The 19,875-nt window shown below is 36.6% G+C and overlaps 1 protein-coding gene across 4 annotated transcripts in view; it reads right to left on the reverse strand.

Annotated features, from left to right (window-relative positions):
* ANO4 (anoctamin 4) overlaps positions 1 to 19,875 on the reverse strand; it is a 384,614-nt gene that overhangs the window by 16,795 nt on the left and 347,944 nt on the right. For all 4 annotated transcript variants that reach the window (XM_046014085.1, XM_046014083.1, XM_046014084.1 and 1 more), the window contains 2 exons: positions 6,964 to 7,116; positions 5,851 to 5,998 (listed from right to left, as the gene is read on the reverse strand). In XM_046014085.1, coding sequence (XP_045870041.1) covers positions 5,851 to 5,998; positions 6,964 to 7,116 — 301 coding nt within the window. The remainder of the gene's footprint in view (positions 1 to 5,850; positions 5,999 to 6,963; positions 7,117 to 19,875) is intronic.

Genomic DNA, 19,875 nt, shown 5'->3' on the forward strand with positions numbered 1-19,875 from the left:
ATGAAATATTCACAAGCCTCCTGCACTCTTTCTTACTACCCAAAGAAGCCCTGAAGTTTTTTTTGTTTGTTTGTTTTTGTTTTGTTTTTGTTTTTTTTTGTTTGTTTATTTGTTTATTTACAGCATAACAGTGTTCATTGCTTTGGCATCACACCCAGTGCTCCATGCAGTAAGTGCCCTCCCTATTACCCACCACCTGGTTCCTCAACCTCCCACCCCCCCCCCCCCCCGCCCCTTCAAAACCCTCTGGTTGTTTTTCAGAGTCCATAGTCTCTCATGGTTCATCTCCCCTTCCAGTTTCCCTCAACTCCCTCTCCTCTCCATCTCCCCATGTCCTCCATGTTATTTGTTATGCTCCACAAATAAGTGAGACCATGTGATACTTGACTCTCTCTGCTTGACTTATTTCGCTCAGCATAATTTCGTCCAGTCCCGTCCATGTTGCTACAAAAGTTGGGTATTCATCCTTTCTGATGGAGGCATAATACTCCATTGTGTATATGTACCACATCTTCCTTATCCATTCATCCGCTGAAGGGCATCTTGGTTCTTTCCACAGTTTGGCGACCGTAGCCATTGCTGCAATAAACATTGGGGTACAGATGGCCCTTCTTTTCACTACATCTGTATCTTTGGGGTAAATACCCAGCAGTGCAATTGCAGGGTCATAGGGAAGCTCTGTTCTTAAATTCTTGAGGAATCTCCACACTGTTCTCCAAAGTGGCTGCACTAACTTGCATTCCCACCAACAGTGTAAGAGGGTTCCCCTTTCTCCACATCCTCTCCAACACGCGTTGTTTCCTGTCTTGCTAATTTTGGCCATTCTAACTGGTGTCAGGTGGTATCTCAATGTGGTTTTAATTTGAATCTCCCTGATGGCTAGTGATGATGAACATTTTTTCATGTGTCTGATAGCCATTTGTATGTCTTCGTTGGAGAAGTGTCTGTTCATATCTTCTGCCCATTTTTTGATATGATTATCTGTTTTGTGTGTGTTGAGTTTGAGAAGTTCTTTATAGATCCTGGATATCGACCTTTTGTCTGTACTGTCATTTGCAAATATCTTCTCCCATTCCGTGGGTTGCCTTTTTGTTTTGTTGAGTGTTTCCTTTGCTGTGCCCTGAAGTTTTATTGAGATTAAAGCTGTGGCTTAATGGCTACTCTGTCCAAAAACTCAATTGAGGAAAAATCTAAATTTAAGTAAAATATCAGTCTCATGGATGACGCTCTCCTTTCAAAATAAAGAGGATGTATCTTTGAACTACTTATTAAGCATATTCATGTAATGTCAGTTATAAATCCAGCTTAAAAATGTGTGTTTGGTTCTGTGCTCCTGTGTACAAAGCATCACACATGGACGTAGGACATGTATACACAGTTATTGGCTGCGTAAATCTTCCTTTGATCTCCTTTCCATAATCAGGGAAGAAGAGGGACTGCTAATACTGAACTGCCTGGGCATTTCTCAAAGTCTTTTTACTGTGGTAGAATCTTAGCTATTGCCCACAATAAATAGTTAAGGTAGTCACAATTCAGGGAAATGAGATTTCTCACAGTTCCCTGTATAAAGTTCAGCTAAAGGCATTCATGTGTCAATGTGGAGGCCATAGACAGCATCAGATCCCATGTCTCCCTGCTGGCAGGAGATCACTACACCCTCAATGTGGCACACCGCCAGCTCCGAGTTAGAGGAAAGATGAAGCTATACCGATGATCAGGCAGTAAGAGATAGAAAAAACTATCAGACAAAGGAAGGGTTTCTGTAAATATAAAACAAGTTAATTTTCTTAAGGGGTCGGTAGATGGCCTCCAAAGGCATTTACAAGAAAGGAGATTCAGAAAATATGTTATGTAAGGATAGTATTGTTTGAATTAGGATGCATGCCTTTTCCAAGGAACTTCTGTAAAGACCAGATTCATTGAGAATTCTGGTTTTAAAACCATTCATGACTGTTTTAATCCTTTACTCTAAGAAAAAAAGTGAACTAGTGATCATTACTCGTCAGTTTTAAGGGAAAGAAAAGAACATGAAGTTGACTTTTGAGTTTGTAGATTCCAGATCAAACTTACTGTGGAGTGTTGTTGAATTTTGCTATTAAATTTGCCTTTGAGATTTTAGATCTAGATCATTCACAAAGAGAATGGGAAAAGGCTCAAATTAAAAAGCTAGAAGAAATAAGATCTGGTTTATGCATTTAAAGTCAAATGTGCCTTAGATAATAAATGACAAATTTATAAACTTATCTATAGATAATTAGGCTAATGAGATAAGGACAGAAGAAAGTGGACTCCTGACTTATTGCAATAAAAATGCCAGACATTATGAAAAAAGAAAGATTAAATCTTTGTACAGTCAGCTTTATGTTTTTAAATATAATTTTACAATTGGTTATGCTGTTGATCTATTGATTAGATTATAATTTACAACAATATATTACTTTATTAAGATATTTGTGGTTCATTCTGTGACAGTTTGAGCATCGTGTCCTTGATCAAGTCTCTAAGTCCTTATGATTTCACTATTTCTACATGAAAACCAGCTTCGATTTAGATCACTAAATCAGATATATATCTCACAGTAATCCTAAAGCCCGTACATATTCTTAGAGAATTTTCCCCAACTCTAGCCTGGTAACAAAATAATTGGTTTATTAAAATGTTCAGTGGATGGGGGGCCTCAAAATGATTTTTTGGTGCTATCTGAAAAATAATTTTAGTTTATTGATTAACCTCACACCAGTCAGAATGGCTAAAATTAACAAGTCAGGAAATGACAGATGCTGGAGAGGATGTGGAGAAAGGGGAACCCTCCTCCACTGTTGGTGGGAACGCAAGCTGGTGCAACCACTCTGGAAAACAGCATGGAGGTTCCTCAAAATGTTGAAAATAGAACTACCCTATGACCCAGCAATTGCACTACTGGGTATTTACCCTAAAGATACAAACATAGTGATCCGAAGGGGCACGTGTACCCGAATGTTTATAGCAGCAATGTCTACAATAGCCAGACTATGGAAAGAACCTAGATGTCCATCAACAGATGAATGGATCAAGAAGATGTGGTATATATACACAATGGAATACTATGCAGCCATCAAAAGAAATGAAATCTTGCCATTTGCGACGACGTGGATGGAACTAGAGCGTATCATGCTTAGTGAAATAAGTCAATCGGAGAAAGACAACTATCATATGATCTCCCTGATATGAGGACATGGAGAAGCAACATGGGGGGGTAGGAGATAGGAGAAGAATAAATGAAACAAGATGGGATTGGGAGGGAGACAAACCATAAATGACTCTTAATCTCACAAAACAAACTGGGGGTTGCTGCGGGGAGGTGGGATTGGGGGAGGGGGAGCGGGCTATGGACATTGGGGAGGGGAAGCGAACCATAAGAGACTATGGACTCTGAAAAACAACCTGAGGGTTTTGAACGGTCAGGGGTGGGAGGTTGGGGCAACCTGAGGGTTTTGAAGGGTCAGGGGTGGGAGGTTGGGGGAACAGGTGGTGGGTAATGGGGAGGGCACGTTTTGCATGGAGCACTGGGTGTTGTGCAAAAAGAATGAATACTGTTACGCTGAAAAAATAAATAAAATGAGAAAAAAAAAAAAAGGATAATAAAGTAGCTGGTGGGGCAGAACATAAGATTCATGAAGAAACTTATATCAAAGCAACTATTTGCAAACAAGAAAAATGACCAATGGATTAGAAGATAGAAGGTATGGGATTGGGAGGGAGACAAACCATAAATGACTCTTAATCTCACAAAACAAACTGGGGGTTGCTGGGGGGAGGTGGGATTGGGAGAGGGGGTGCGGGCTATGGACATTGGGGAGGGGAGGCGAACCATAAGAGACTATGGACTCTGAAAAACAACCTGAGGGTTTTGAAGGGTCAGGGGTGGGAGGTTGGGGGAACAGGTGGTGGGTGATGGGGAGGGCACGTTTTGCATGGAGCACTGGGTGTTGTGCAAAAAGAATGAATACTGTTACGCTGAAAAAAAAATAAATAAATAAAAAGGGAAAAAAAAATAATAATAAAAAAAAAAACACATACAGAATTGAATTAATGATGTTGTTAATTAAAAAAAAAAAAAGTTTACAAAGAGCCCCAGTAAAACCTTATACTGAACTTTAAAAAAAAAAAAAAAAAAAAAAAAAAAAAAAAAAAAAAAAAAAGAAGATAGAAGGTAGATCTATAAACATTCAAAGTGGCAGAAGGCTCTTACGTGAAAGATGATATATAAAAAATAGCACCGGGGAGCCCAATAAACCTAAATCAAGGAGACTCTTAGGTCTCCATGAACATTGTCTTAAATCTAATAAGCTGTCAACATTCTAAAGCTTTGATTCACTATCAACTGCACATAAATGTTCCCATATTATTTTCGGGTTTCGAGTTTCCCCCACAAACCAAAACAGGTTTCATTACATTTGTGGTCCAGGAAGAATTTAAATAACCACTGGGACTTAAACCCCCAGGGAATTTTCTCCTATTGAATAAGCTAAATAAACATTATGTGGCAATGGCCCCCAGGGCGGTGTGGTTCAGGATGGCGAGCACTGTATGAGTCCAGGCTTTGCCTTCATGTGGGTTCCATCAGTTACTCCCCCTTGTGATTCTGGATTTAACCTCTCAGTCTCTTTCTGCTCTTTAAAGTGAGGGTAATAATGCATGTCCCAGTCCCGGGGTTGTTTTGAAAATCAAATGCAAAACAAATGGGAAAGTGGTTAAATAAAGGCAAGCTTTTCTAGGTTCAGTCAAACAGAGGATGTTGGCAACAGTTAAAATTAGAAAGACTACATGAGTAATATAGTATGTCTTTAAGTCTCTTAAAATGGAATGCTTCACTTGAAGTTGCTAGATAATTAGTATCTAATGGCCACATGGTTATTATAATAAAGAACTTTATAGAAGCTCTTCAAATAGCTGGATTGATTGTAAGCTTTACTGGTTTCAACCATCCGTGCCTAGAGCAGTTAAGTAGGATTAATAATGAAATTGGACCTAGGCCAGGGGTATTCTGACTGGTAAACCAAGAAGCAGGGCTGCCTGTGCGAGTAGTCACAGCCCATGTGGGATGATTTCTGGGACATTGAAAAGTCTCCCAAAACATACTCTACTCTGACTTACAGACATCTAAATTCCACAATTAGAACTGGACTATTTTTACTTTAGCCAAAGAAGAATTTTTTCTCCTATTAAAAAGGATATAGAAATGAAATCTAGGGGATGTGTTATAATTTTGCCTGGACTTTACCTGACCAGAAATACCCAGAAAGCCATGACTTTTGGGGATCACTTAGGTGATGCCACAGAATTGAATTTGCCTGAGGTAATATGTACCTTGGTCAGGTCAATAGCCAGGAAAGAATCATTCAGTTACTTATTCCACAAATATTTATTGAGTACCTACAGGGTACTTATCACATGGTTGCACATTTCTGGTGCAGAGTTTGTAGAGTCTCCATATGATGTCACAGGAGGAATCAGATTGTAACTGTCCTCTTACAAACTTATAAAAATGGCATAACTGTATACATATCATGTGCTACTTGTTTTGGCTTACACATATTAGCATACTGTACATTTCTGAATTCATAGTGGGCAGGGGTTAAGAGTAGGGGAAATTATTAATTCCACCTAAAATTTACCTGTATGAGTCCCATCTCTTCAGTCAATCAGGATGTGTTTTCCTTGGCTGCAAGTGTCCTCATAACTTCACCTCCCCCACTACTGTCCTTCTCATCCTGGGTTGCTCCAATGCAGAAGCTTTTGACTGAGTGTACCAACATCACACAGTGCATTGGAAATGAGGATTTAATGATAGTTTTATGACAAACTTACTTTTGTCCAGCTTCTCCTTGGCCTGCACAAGGTCCATACTTATAAGCATACACCAAGCGAGGGATAAAGTCAGATGTTATCGCTATGACAAATGCATTTGTAATAACCGAGAGAATTCCAATGCCTTCAAGAATTCCATACCAAATTCCTATTCAAAGAGAAGTGTTATATTAGTTCCAGACACAACAGCAGGAATAATAGTATGAAAACAACTGGGGTAACTCATTTCAATAGTCCTTTCCAAGGGTCCATTCAAATTCCTAAATACACTTGTCACCAAAAGTAAGAATTTATACTTGCAAACACCTTGGCATTGAAGGAGTTTCTGGGAAAGTGTCAATGCTCATGACTTAATGAGTCAGTCAGGATCAGACTTAAGTCAGAGAGTTCTAGTCGGCGATAAAGGCACCAATACATTATTCAATAGATGAGCACTTCCACTGTCAAGCCGCTACGAGAATGGGAGCTCCTGAAGGGTGCTGACATCTGGGTGGGTCCAGTGCCTGTTGCACTGACCTAGGATAGGTGCTCACTGAATGTGGTTTCTTTCATAGGGAGGTTAGAGACTGCTGTGAGCCATGTACATCTATATTCAATTCTCTTCCATATACACTGAGTGCCTGCTGGTTCTGTTCTAAGCATTTGATGCAGAAGTAAATAAAAGATCATCTCTGATCTCAGGCAGTCCTCAAGAGGCTGCATTTGATTACACTCAGCCTCTCCTGTCAAAGACCGAAGGCCATCTCTGTCTTTAGAAAGACTGGATTGTGGTTTATGTGACTCAGGGAAACATTTGGGCAAAATAAAGCAAATGGAAGATTACTTTAAAAAGGAAATAAGCAATAATAAATCAAAATTCTAGATTCCGAGTTTAAATAACAAAATTGAAAATCTATTTAGGCACAAATTCTCGAGTATTAGAAATTATAAATTTCCAAATGGGCAACTTTACTTCTTGTCTCATATTATTTAAAGCTAACATAATTATTCTTTTGCAAGAATAAGTTAAGTCATCTTACATGGAAACCATAAGTAAAAATCTAGAGTTGGTGTTTGTTTTTATTTTATCTACCATATGGTTAATATCCTTAAAACATTTCAAATCCAACTTACCTATGTCTTTGGCCCTTGAAGCTAAAGGTCGCCTCCACTGTGTGACAAATTTGTAGGCATCAAGTCGAATTTCAATTATGTTATTCAGTAAGGCCAGAAGTGGTGCTAGGGGAAAAGCTGCCACAAAGATAGTTGTGAATCCAAATTGAAGAACTAGAGAAGAAAAAAGGAAAAAAGAACAGAGCCTTGGTTTTCCATTACTATTTCCAAAAGGATAATAATCTGAAAGTGTCCTTGTCTTCACCCATATTTTTTTTCCAATTTAGAAGCCCAGGAAACATCTCTTTCACAAAGATGGCCAGGATGCTGGAAAAAGAGGCATTACCTGGACCTGAAAGGAATGACATCCTAGGAGCAATGATCATACCTAGGATCCAGATCTTGTTTTCTAAGTACCATTGTTTAATAAAAGGTACACAGCTCCTTGAAAAAACGTTTGATTCCAGAGCCATGGCAGGAAAATACAAGGGGAGGCTGGAATATCTCATAATGCCAGAAAGTTAGGAAGCCCTTGAAATGGAATGGGGAGCATATCAGTAGGACACAGGACAAACCTGAAGGAGCTACCAATGGCAAAAGTGGGAATAATATACACAACAAAATAAATGATAGTATTGCGTTAAATCTAAAGACTAAATATCTAGTATACTAATAGAATGCTGATATAAATAACTGAATAAATGGGGGAGAAGGGATAGCTCCTCCCTACGGTAGAATTTTAATTAATAAATTAGAAAATAAATGCATAAAAATAAATATAAAAGAAATGATAAAGATATAAAATCACTGTTGGTCAAAAACATCATGGTAATTATTACAGGCAAGAACCACAAAAGAATGCTAAAGTTAATAGGGGGAATTATAGTTAAAAAAATAGAACATTTGTATATTCTCAAAGTATCTCCCTACGTGAGAGTAATTACAGAGAAAAAAACAAATTTTTGGAGGGGGGGAACCATTATCTTTACAGTGGAAAAACCTGATAGTCAATATTACTTGTAATAAGACATATTGACATCTCATGCCCCTGTTATGATAATACTGAGCATACAACATTTCTGTGGTGATCTTGCCAAAAAGGCATAACCTCAATCTAATCATGAGAAAACATTAGATAAACCCAAATCGAAGGACCTTCTACTGAACTCTAAGCCAGTACTCTTCACGTGTATCAAGATCATGAAAAATAAAGAACTGTCCTAGATTGGAAGAAACTAAGGAGATACAACATTTAAATGCAATGTTGGATCCAGGATGGACCACAGACAAGAAAAAGTTAAAAAAAACATGGTAATATTAATACAAGGTTTGTGATTATTTAATAGTCTATTAATGGTTATTTTCTGGTTTCAATAAATATATAACATATTAGGGGAATAAGGTGACGAGTATAGGGGAACTGTACTATTTTTCAACTTTGCAAAATAAAATGTTAAAAACAAACTCAAACAAACAAACAAAAAGGCAGTCCCTTATGCAAAGCAACCAGAGAGCATAATTGAAAATTAAAAAATACAATTTGTTGGGTATTGTGGACTGCAAAAAAGTACTTGGCTAAATGAATGACTGTATAGTTTGCTTTTGATTTTTAGACTATTTTAGAAACTAATAATGACTAACACTTATATACCATTTCTATGTAACAGCCACTGTTCTAATTACTTCACATATATTAGCTCATTTAGTTTTCCTAATAACCCTATTGTATTGGCATTATTATTACCCTTACTTTACAGGTGAGGAAACGGAAGCACTAAGAGGTCAAATAACTTGCTTGACACACAACTAAGAAGCAACTCCAACGTGGGTAATGTTGTTCCAGAGTCCTGAAGAGTCAGTCCATTTACCTCATCTCTGTGGCCCTGCCACCTCCAGGGTGTCACCTGTCCTGGGTCACATTCATACTCCATGCCTATGCTTCACCCACCAATAGACACAGCCATCTCCCTTAGTTTTCCCCTTAGTGTCATCTTTTTGTTGACTTCTTTCCTTGGTTCAGTACATCTACTTTCATGACTTCATTATTATCTCTGTGATAAGGATTCTCAATTTTCTATCTTGCACCCTGAATCTTATCAGGGAGTTTCCAGTTGTCTGCTATTATGCTATAGAAGCAGCACTCTCCAAATCCTGATTCAATCTTAAACCTCAATCCCTCATCCTTAACTCTGTTTCTCCCTTCATGTCTTCCTTCCCTTCAGATTTGTCTTGCACAAAAACCAAGTCTCCACTCTCCCTACTGGAGTTCAGACACTCCTGTTCTAATTGACTTCTCTTTCTCTGATTTTCACCTCCTTCCCAGATCTCACTACTGTCAATATTGGTTAAAGCCCATAAAGAATCATCAATATTCTCTCTATTCTGAACATTTCAGAAGGTTCTCATTGCCTATAGGCTAAATCCCAAACTTTTCACTGTGCCATTCAAGGATCTTCCAAGCCTCATGTCCAAACATACCTCATGCCTAGCCAGGTTTCCCAAGCAATCCTCCACTTTAACCAAACCAAACTTCTGGTTTTATGGAGTCATAAACTTAGCGTTTTTACTCGTACTCTGGTGAAGTTCTCTTTTTCCTTTGAGCCTAAACTCAGTGCGGCCTCTGCTAGAAATTCTCATAATTGTGATTAACTATTGTTTCCTTCGTAGCCTCTACAACTCTGCTTATATTGGATAACTTATTTTGTCTTGATTTTATGGCTCTTTCCCTGTATGGTACTGACTCTTATGTTTCAGTCTTTGATCCATTTTGAGTTAATTTTCATGAGTAATGTTAAGACAGGGGTTCAATTTAATGTTTCTGCATTTGTTTACCCAGTTTTTTCTAACACCATTTGTTGAAGAGACTATCCTTTCCTCATTAAGTTATTCTTGGTTCTCTTGTTGAATATTAGTTGACCAAACATGAAGGTGTTTAATTCTGGATTTTCTATTATATTCCATTGTTTATGTGTGTTATTTTACTCCAGTAAGATACTGTTTTTGTTAATACAGATTTATAATATAGTTTGAAATCAGAACATGTGATACTTCCAGCTTTGTTCTTTTTCCTCGGAATGTGTTGGCTATTTGAGTTCTTCTGTGGTTCCATACAGATTTTAGGTTTTTCTTCTTTTATTTTTTTTGTTAAAGATTTTATTTCTTTGAGGGGGGCAGGGCACAAGCAGGCAGAAGGTTAGAGGAAGAGAGAGAAGCACACTCCTCGCTGAGTGGGGAGCCCAATGCTGGGCTTCATAACAGGCCCAAGATCATGACCCGAGCTGAAGGCAGCTGCTTAACTGACGAAGGCACCAAGGCTCCCTGGTTTTTTGTTTTCTTTTGTTTTGTTTTGTCGGTTTTTTGGTTTTTGTTCTGTTTCTGTGAAGAATGCTATTGGTATTTTAATGGGGATTGCACTGACTCTACAGATGGCTTAGGGTAGTATGGACATTTTAACAACATTAATTCTTCCAATCCATGAACAGAGGACGGGTCTCTCCATTTGTGTCTTTTCAGTTTCATTCAGCAAAGTCTTACAGGTTTTACTGTACAGATCTTTCACTTTCTTTGTTAATTTTATTCCTAGGTATAGATTTTGATGCTATTCTAGGTGGGGAAGCTTTCTTTCTCTTTCAGATGTTTCATTCTTAGTGTATGGTACATCCTGCAACTTTACTGAAATTGTTGACTAGTGCTGACATTTTTTTTTTAGTTGACTCTTTTTGAGATTTCCTGTATATAAAATCATTTCATCTGCAAATAGTGACAATTTTACTTCTTTTCTGATTTGGATGCCTTTTCTCTGTTTTGCCTAATTGTTTTAATTGAGAATTCTGGTACTATACTGAATAAGAGTAGGGAGAGTGAGCATCCTTGTCTTTTATTAATCTTAGTGGAAAAGTTTTTAATTTTTCTCCACTGAGTATAATATTAGCTGTGGGTTTATTATATATGGGCTTTATCATGTTGAGGTATGTTCTTTCTATTCCCAATCTGTTGAGGAATTTTATAATTAAAAGAAGTCATGTTTTATCAAATGCATTCTCTGAGTCTATTGAGATTATCATATGATTTTTATCTCTTATTCTACTAATGTATTACATTTGACTTGCCTATTTTCAACCAGTTTACATCCCAGGGATAAATCCCATTTGGTTATGGTGTTTGAATTCAGGAAGACACTAAAATAATTAGTTTACTCATATTTTGTTGAGAATTTTTGCATTTATATTCATCCAGGATATTTGGTCATCCTTTTCTTGTAGTATCCTTATCTGGCTTTGGTATCAAGGTAATTCTGGACTTGTGGTGTTTCCTCTTCTTCTGTTTTTTGGCATAGTTTGAGAAGGATTTCTATTAATACTTCTTTAAATGTTTGGTAGAATTCACCAGTGGAGCCATCTCAGGTTCACTGTGGTGGGGTATTTTTTATTACCGACTTAATCTCTGTGTGTTCAGATTTTTTGTTCCTTCCTGATGCACTCTTCTGGGTTGTCAGTTTTTAGAAATTTATCCATTTCTTCTAAGTTATCTAATTTGTTGACATGTGATTATTCATTATAGCCTCTTATACCATATCTGTAATATCCATTGTATTATCTCCTTTTTCATTTCTAATTTTATCTGAGTATTTTCTTTTTTCTTAGTCTAGCTAAAGGTTTGTCAGTTTTATTTTTTCAACAAATCATCCCTATTTTGTTGATCCTATCTATTGTTTTTTTTCTGGTCTCTATTTCATTTATTTCTACGATCATCTTTATTATTTCCTTCCTTCTAGTCACTTTGGGCAGTTTGTTCTTTGTTTTTTCCAGTTCCCTGAAGTATAAAATTTGGGTATTTGAAATCTTCTAAATTTTTTTTTAAATATTTCATTTGTTTATTTGACAGACAGAGATCACAAGTAAGGAGTGAGGCAGGCAGAGAGAGAGAGGGGAAGCAGGTTCCCCACCAAACAGAGAGCCTGATGCAGGGCTCAATCCCAGGACCCCGGGATCATGACCCGAGCCAAAGGCAGAGGCTTTAACCCACTGAGCCACTCAGGCACCCCGAAATCTTCTAAATTTCTTAATAATACATTTATTGCTATATACTTCAAACTGTTTTTGTTACTTGTGGGGATGATGGCAGAGTAAGAGGGTCCTAAGCTCACCTTGTCCCTAGCTATGTCTAGTCAACACCCATATCAGTGTAAATAACCCGAAAATGACCCAAAGATGGAAAGAACAGACTCTCCACAGCCAATCATAGAGAAAAGGCTACATTGAAAATGGTAGGAAGGGTGAAGACTCAATTGGTAGCCAAACTGACCTATGAGACTGTCTACTAGAGGGAGTAACATTATAGGCACAGAGAAGGGAGAAGAGCAGAACTTACATGAGGCAGCCCAGAAATGGTGGACCAGCTTTGGGAAATGAATCCCCATAACATTTGGCTTTCTAAAAATTCATGAAGTTAAATGTCTCTGATTTTCAATCAGTGGGGCTTAACACCTGGAACTTTTAAAAATTAGCAGCTCAGATCTGGGAGAGTTAGAGGGTGATAGGAGACTGAGTCCTTATCCTTAAAGAGACAGCACAATAAAAAGCTGCACTGAGATACAGCATAGAAACAGCAGTTTTAAAAACACCTGGGGTATATGGGAAGATTTATTTACTAATCGCAAAATGTGTGCTGGAAGGGTAGGGATCTTTAAAAGACTTCTCCAGGAACAAAAGAACTGGCAGGTACCATTTCTCTCCCTGTCACCTAGCCTAGATACATGGACACCTGTGAAAATCATCCTGAACATCTTCCACCTAGCCTGCTAACAACTCACCCTGCCTCCACGCTCTCCTACGAACATACCCCATCCAATTCACCCTTGGCAGGAGGCCATCCAAAGCAATGGCATTGTGTAAGCAGCTCCAACAATGGCCAGCAGGACTTCAAAGTGACTCATGCTCTTCTCTGGGGAGGGGGAAGATAAACTACACCTAACAGTCCAACTGCAACCCCAGCAGTGGGCTGGGGGCAGACATCTGGTCTAACTTCAGGCCTTACCCATCAACAAAACCCTCTCGGGACAAAAGAGGGAGTGTATCCTGCAGTTTGGTATGACTACAACCTCGATACAGTTTTCCAGAGTGGCTGCACCAGCTTGCATTCCCACCAACAGTGTAGGAGGATACCCCTTTCTCTTCATCCTTGCCAACATCTGTTGTTTCCTGTGTTGTTAATTTTAGCCACTGGTGTGAGGTGGTATCTTGTTGTGGTTTTGATTTGTATTTCCTTGAAGCCAAGTGATACTGAAAACTTTTTCATGTGTCTGTTGGCCATACGGATATCTTTGCAGAAATATCTGTTCATATCCTCTGCCCATTTCTTGATTGGATTATTTGTTCTTTGGGTGTTGAGTTTGATAAGTTCATAATAGATTTTGGATACTAGCCCTTTATCTGATATGTCATTTGCAAATATCTTCTCCCATTCTGTCAGTTGTCTTTTGGTTTTGTTGACTGTTTCCTTTGCTGTGCAAAAGCTTTTTGTCTTGATGAAGTCCTAATAGTTCATTTTTGCCCTTGCTTCCCTTTCCTGTTGTGATGTTCCTAGGAAGAAGTTGCTGTGGCTGAGGTCAAAGAGATTGCTGCCTGTGTTCCCCTCAAGGATTTTGTTGGATTCCTGTCTCACATTGGGGTCTTTCATCCATTAGGAGTCTATTTCTATGTGTGGTGTAAGGAAATAGTCCAGTTTCATTCTTCTGCATGTGGCTATCCAATTTTCCCAACCCCATTTGTTGAAGAGACTCTTTTTTCCATTGGACATTCTTTCCTGCTTTGTTGAAGATTAGTTGACCATAGAGTTGAGGATCCATTTTTGGACTCTCTATTCTGTTCCATTGGTCTACGTGTCTGTTTTAGTGCCAGTACCATACTGTCTTGATGATGACAGCTTTGTAATAGAGCTTGAAGTCTGGAATTGTGATGCCAGTAGCTTGGGTTTCTTTGTCAACATTCCTCTGGCTATTCGGGTTCTTTTCTAGTTCCATATAAACTTTAGGATTATTTGTTCAATTTCTTTGAAAAAAGTTGATGGGGATTGAATTAAACATGTGGATTGCTTTAGGTAGTATAGACATTTTCACAATATTTTTTCTTCTAATCCATGAGCATGGAACATTTTTCCATTTCTTTGTGTCTTCCTCAGTTTCCTTCATGAGTACTTTATAGTTTTCCGAGTAGATTCTTTAGCTCTTTGGTTAGGTTTATTCCTAGGTATCTTATGGTTTTGGGTGCAATTGTAAATGGGATCAACTCCTTAATTTCTCTTTCTTCTGTCTTGTTGTTGGTGTAAGGAAATGCAACTGATTTCTGTGCATTGATTTTATATCCTGACACTACTGAATTCCTGTATGAGTTCTAGCAGTTTTGGAGTGGAGTCTTTTGGGTTTTCCACATAAAGTATCATATCATCTGCAAGGAGTGAGAGTTTGACTTCTTTGGCAATTCAGATGCCTTTTATTTCTTTTTGTCGTCTGATTGCTGAGGCTAGGACTTCTAGTACTATGTTGAACAGCAGTGGTGATAGTGGACATCACTGCCATGTTCCTGGCCTTAGGGGAAAAGCCCTCAGTTTTTCTCTATTAAGAATGATATTTGCTGTGTATTTCTCATGGATGGCTTTGATGATATTGAGGTATGTATCCTCTATACCCACACTTTGAAGAGTTTTTATCAAGAAAGGATGCTGTACTTCGTCAAATGCTTTTTCAGCATCTATTGAGAGTATCATATGGATCTTGTTATTTCTTTTATTAATGTATTGTGTCACACTGATTTGCAGATGTTGAACCAAACTTGCAGCCCAGGAATAAATTCCACTTGGTCAAGATGAAGTATCCTTTTAAGGCTTTGTCTTGTTACCATTTTTTGCCTTGAATTCTATTTTGTCTGACCCAAGAATAGCTAATCTCACTTTCTGTTGATTTCTACTTGCATTTCTTTTGGTTTCTTCTTCCATTCCTTCATGTGTCTTTAGAGCTGAAACGAGTCTCCTACAGGCAGCATATAGTTTGGCTCTTGTTTTTTAATTAAATAATTTTAATTAATTTTTTAATTTGTATCAATTGTTGAATTGATTTCATTTAAACTTACAGTGACTATTGATATGTGAGGATTTATTACTGTCATCTTACCATAGGTCTTCTAGTTGTTTTGTATTTATATTGTTTTTTCCTTTTCTTTCTGTCTACCTCTAAAGTTGGTGTTTTCCATCACAATATACTCAGTCTTTTTTTAATGTTTCATGAATCTACTGTAGATTTTTTGCTTTGTGGTTTCTTTCTGGCTTACATAAAATATCTCATATATAAAACAGTCCATTTTATTCTAATAGCAACTAATCTTTGTCTATAAAGCCTCCACACTTTTACTCCTCTTTTTATATTTTTGATGTCACAATTACCTCTTTTTATGCTGTAAATTCACTAACAAATTGTAGTAGCTATAGTTATTTTTAATGCTCTTTTCCTGTAACCTTTATACAATAGTTAAGGTGTTAATACACCATTCACCATCCTATTATAAAGTTAGTTTTCTATTCTGAATTCATTTTTCACCTCTAACAGAGTTTTGTGTACCTTCATATGTTTTAAGTCCTCAATTGGCATTTTTTTTTCAGCTTCAAATCTTCTTTTCAGCATTTCTTGCAAGACAGGTATGGTGATGATGTACTCCTTTAGTTTTTGTTTGGGAAAGTCTTAATTTCTCCTTCATACCTGGCAGATAACAGCCAGATAAAGTAATCTTAGTAGATAATTTTTATCTTTCAGTGCTTTAAATATGTCATTCCTTGCTCTTCTGGCCTGTAGAATTTTTGTGAGAAATCTGCTTATAGCCTAATGATGATTCCTTTGTAGGCTGTTTTTCTTCCCCTGGCTTCCTTTAATTTTATTACTGATTTTTGACAGTTTCTTTATAATGTACCTTGGAGGAGGTTTTTTGTTTGTTTGTTTTGCATTGAGATAACAGGGTGTTCTATTAGCTTTGTGCAATTATATGTCCAAGGCCTTCCCCTGATTTATGAAGTTCTCAGCTATTATTTCTTTAAAGAAACTCTCTGACCCCCTCTCCCTCTCTTCTCCTTCTGGTTAACCAATTATTCTTATATTTGCTCTTATGATTGAATCTGATACCTCTCAAAGGGTCTCTTCACTTTTTAAAAGCCCAAGTTCTCTATCCTCTTCTGAATTATTTCTATATTCCTTTCCTCCCAGTCATTTATTTTTTCTTCCATCTGACTTTCTCTGTCGCCTAATCTATGTTCTCTATTGCATTCTTCATGTCATTCACTGAATTCTTCAGCTCCAGAATTTCTATTTGGTTCTTTTTTAAAAAATTTTAATCTTTCTGGTAAAGAACCACTTCCGTTCATTAATTTTATTCCCAAGTTCATTGAATTGCCTTTCTGAGTTTTTGTGAATTCTCTATCAGTTAAATCTACATTTAACTCTCTGTATTTAAATCTCTATATTGAATTCTCTATCAGTTAAATCATGATATTCTGTGCCTTAGAGTTTAATTGTTGGAGGATTATTTTCTTTTTGTGATACCATATTTGCTTGATTTTCCATAGTATTTGATGGTATGCACCTCTGATTTTGCATTTGAAGTAGAGACACCTTTCTTTGTTATGAATTTGTTTACTTTTCTTATAACTCAACATGCCACATGCCCAATAATTTTTATTATTGGCCAGACATGCAGAAGCTCTAGATCAAGAAATAATAAATTACAGCCTGAAGGCCAGATATGGCCAGATACAGTTTTTGTTTCTTTTAAAATCATCTCTGAGCTAAAAATGATTTTTTACATTTTAAGTGTTTTTATTTGTAAGTATTTATATAATATAAAATATAAGCATATAATAGTCTCAATTTTGCCTCTTGGCCCCCAAAACCTTAATTATTTACTATCTAGCTTTTTAAGAGCAAGTTTCTTTTTTTTTTAATATTTTATTTATTTGACAGAGAGAAATCACAACTAGGCAGAGAGGCAGGCAGAGAGAGGAGGAGGAAGCAGGCTCCCTGCAGAGCAGAGAGCCTGATGTGGGGCTTGATCCCAGGATCATGACCTGAGCTGAAGGAAGAGGCCTTAACCCACTGAGCCACCCTTGCCCTTAAGAGCAAGTTTCTTGATCTCTGCTCTCAGTTATGTTCTTATCTACAAGAAAGTATTCCTTGTGCTGCTATTAGATAAACAGAGGAGATGATCACTTCAATTTGGTCATGGATTAAGCTGTGCTGGTGTTGGGGACAGTTTTTATAAGGCATGGTCCATCTCTGTTTTTTTTCTTGTTTCTTGGCCTTGACTGAGAATGTGGTGGGTCCTCATCTCCTCAGTCCTAAAAGACAGCAAGAGGCTCAGTTCTGTCCCTTGGAAGGTTTTCATGTTAGCTCCATAACTTAGAGATAAAAAATGATTTTAGATAAAAAGGTCAATTTGACAATAAACTAGAAAAATCCTAAAAGGTTTGCATACTAACACAGCTTCAAAATATGTAAAGGAAAAGCTGACAGAACTAAAAAGTTAAATTCATAATCATATGTGGAAATTTTAACATACTTAGTAACTAGTAGATAAAATAGTTGAATAAGAACATAGAAGATTCAAATAGCACAATTAAACACATTGACTAATGACATACATAGAGCATTATATCCAGCAATTGCAGAACATACTTGAAACACTCACCAAAATATGCCAGCACATAAAGCAAATCTCAACATATAACAAAGAACTGATATAACACAGAATATCCCCTAACTACAGTGGAATTAAATTAGATATCAGTGACAGAGAGATAACTAGAAAATCCCCACATGTTTTGATAGTAAGCAACACATCACTAGAAAAATGCATAGGTCAAAAATGAATGGCAACTGGAATATGTCTTGATAATGAAAATATTACATGTCAAAACTTATGGGATACAGCTAAGCAGTGTTCACAGAGAAAATTACAGCTCTAAATGCATATATTGGATAAGAAGAAAATCTGAAAATCAATAATTTATATTTCTTTCTTAAAATGTTGGGAAAAGAGAAAATTAGGCTAAAGAACATTTGAGAAAGGAAATAAAGATAAAAGCAGAAAGAATGAAATAGGAGGCAAATGTATAATAGAGAAAAAAATTTTAAAAGTATAATTTCTATTTTTTGGGAAAAGATTAATAAATTTCTTGCCACACTGTTAAAGAGAATAGCACTGACTATTGAATTATTCATGAAAGAGAATATTATTACAGACCTTATACATATAACAAGTTAATAGAAACGTCTTATAAACAATTTTATTCCACTAAATTTCAACATTAGACAAAATGGATAAATTTCTTGATAAACAATAAAAAACCAGCTATCAAAAGGGATACTAGAAGAAACAAAATCTAAATAGTCCTATATCTATTAAATACATTAAATCTACAGTTAGAAATCTTCCCACAAAGAAAATTCGAGGTCTAACCAACCTCACTGAGTTCTTCCAAATATGTATGTAAGAAATAATAATGTTACATAAACTGTTTAAGAGAAGAGAAACACAGGGGGAAATTATCCATATCAGAGGTCATCATAGCAATGACACCAAACTCTGAAAGAAACATTACAAAAGAGAAATACTGTAGTAGGACATGTTTCATGAACTTATACACAAATATTAGCAAGTTAAATCTGGCAATTAAAGAAAAAAAAAAGTATCATGACCAAGTGAGTTTTTTCCCCAAGTTTGCTAGGTTGTTGTAACAACGTTAACAACAACAACAACAAAATCATCAATGAAATTCACCACATTTAATAAAGAAAAACTCACATTTTAGTAGATTTAGAAAAATGATTTGATAAAATTTAATTATAATTCATGATGTTTCTCAATCTAGGGATATAAGGAAACTACTTTAATCTGACAAAAGGTATGTACATGTTAAGGTTGGGGGGAGAATGAGTAGGCAGAGCACAGAGGATTTTTAGGACAGTGAAAATACTTCATTTAATATTATAAGGATAGATATATGTCTTTATACATTTGTCCAAACCCATAGGATGTAAAACACCAGTGTGAAGTAAACTCTGGACTTCAGGTGATTATGTGTTAATGTAAATTTATCCTTGATAAAAAAAAATGTGCCATTCTGGTGAATGATGTTGATAATGGGGAAGCTGTGCATGTGTGGAGATAGGAGGCATATGGGAAATCCCGAGACTTCTCCATTTGGTGGTAAACCTAAAACTGCTCTAAAAAAATAGTCTTAAAAAAATCAATGAGAAAAGAAAATCCCAATAGAAAAGTGAGCTATGTATAGAAATTAGAAATATGATTCTAAAAGTTATAAGGAACCAATTCCGAAGAATGAAGTTGAAACTTTTATTCACTTTAATACACCAATGTAAGAGAGTAAGATGTCAAGCAGCCAACCAGGAAAGGATATTTAATTTGCAGCATAGCTATTGGATAAAGGACTCATATCCAAAATAGGTAAATGACCTCTACAAATCACTAAAAAAAGAAACAAAACAAGAACATGGATCACACAAAAATTCAAATAGCCTTATGGCCATAACCATATGAAAAGGTGCTGAGCATTACTAGTTGCCATGAAATTTCAAATTAAAATCACGAGGTACTACTATGTACCACTCAGAGTGGCTAACATTTGCAAAGACCTAACAAGTTTCAGTGAGTATTTGGAATTAACTAAAGCTCTAAGATTGCTGGTTGAAGTATAAACTAGTACAACCCAGTTTTGAAAACTGAAAGTGTCTGAAGATCAACAAATGCCTATCTTATGGACTACTAAGTCCACCCCTCCATAAGTTCCCTTCTGATATATGTACATACGTTAACCAAATCACATGTAAAAAACGTTCACAATAGTATTTGTTGGAGCCCAAACCTGGAAATAAAC

This window comes from Meles meles, chromosome 7 (genome assembly GCF_922984935.1).
Source record: "Meles meles chromosome 7, mMelMel3.1 paternal haplotype, whole genome shotgun sequence".
Classification (NCBI taxonomy): domain Eukaryota; kingdom Metazoa; phylum Chordata; class Mammalia; order Carnivora; family Mustelidae; genus Meles; species Meles meles.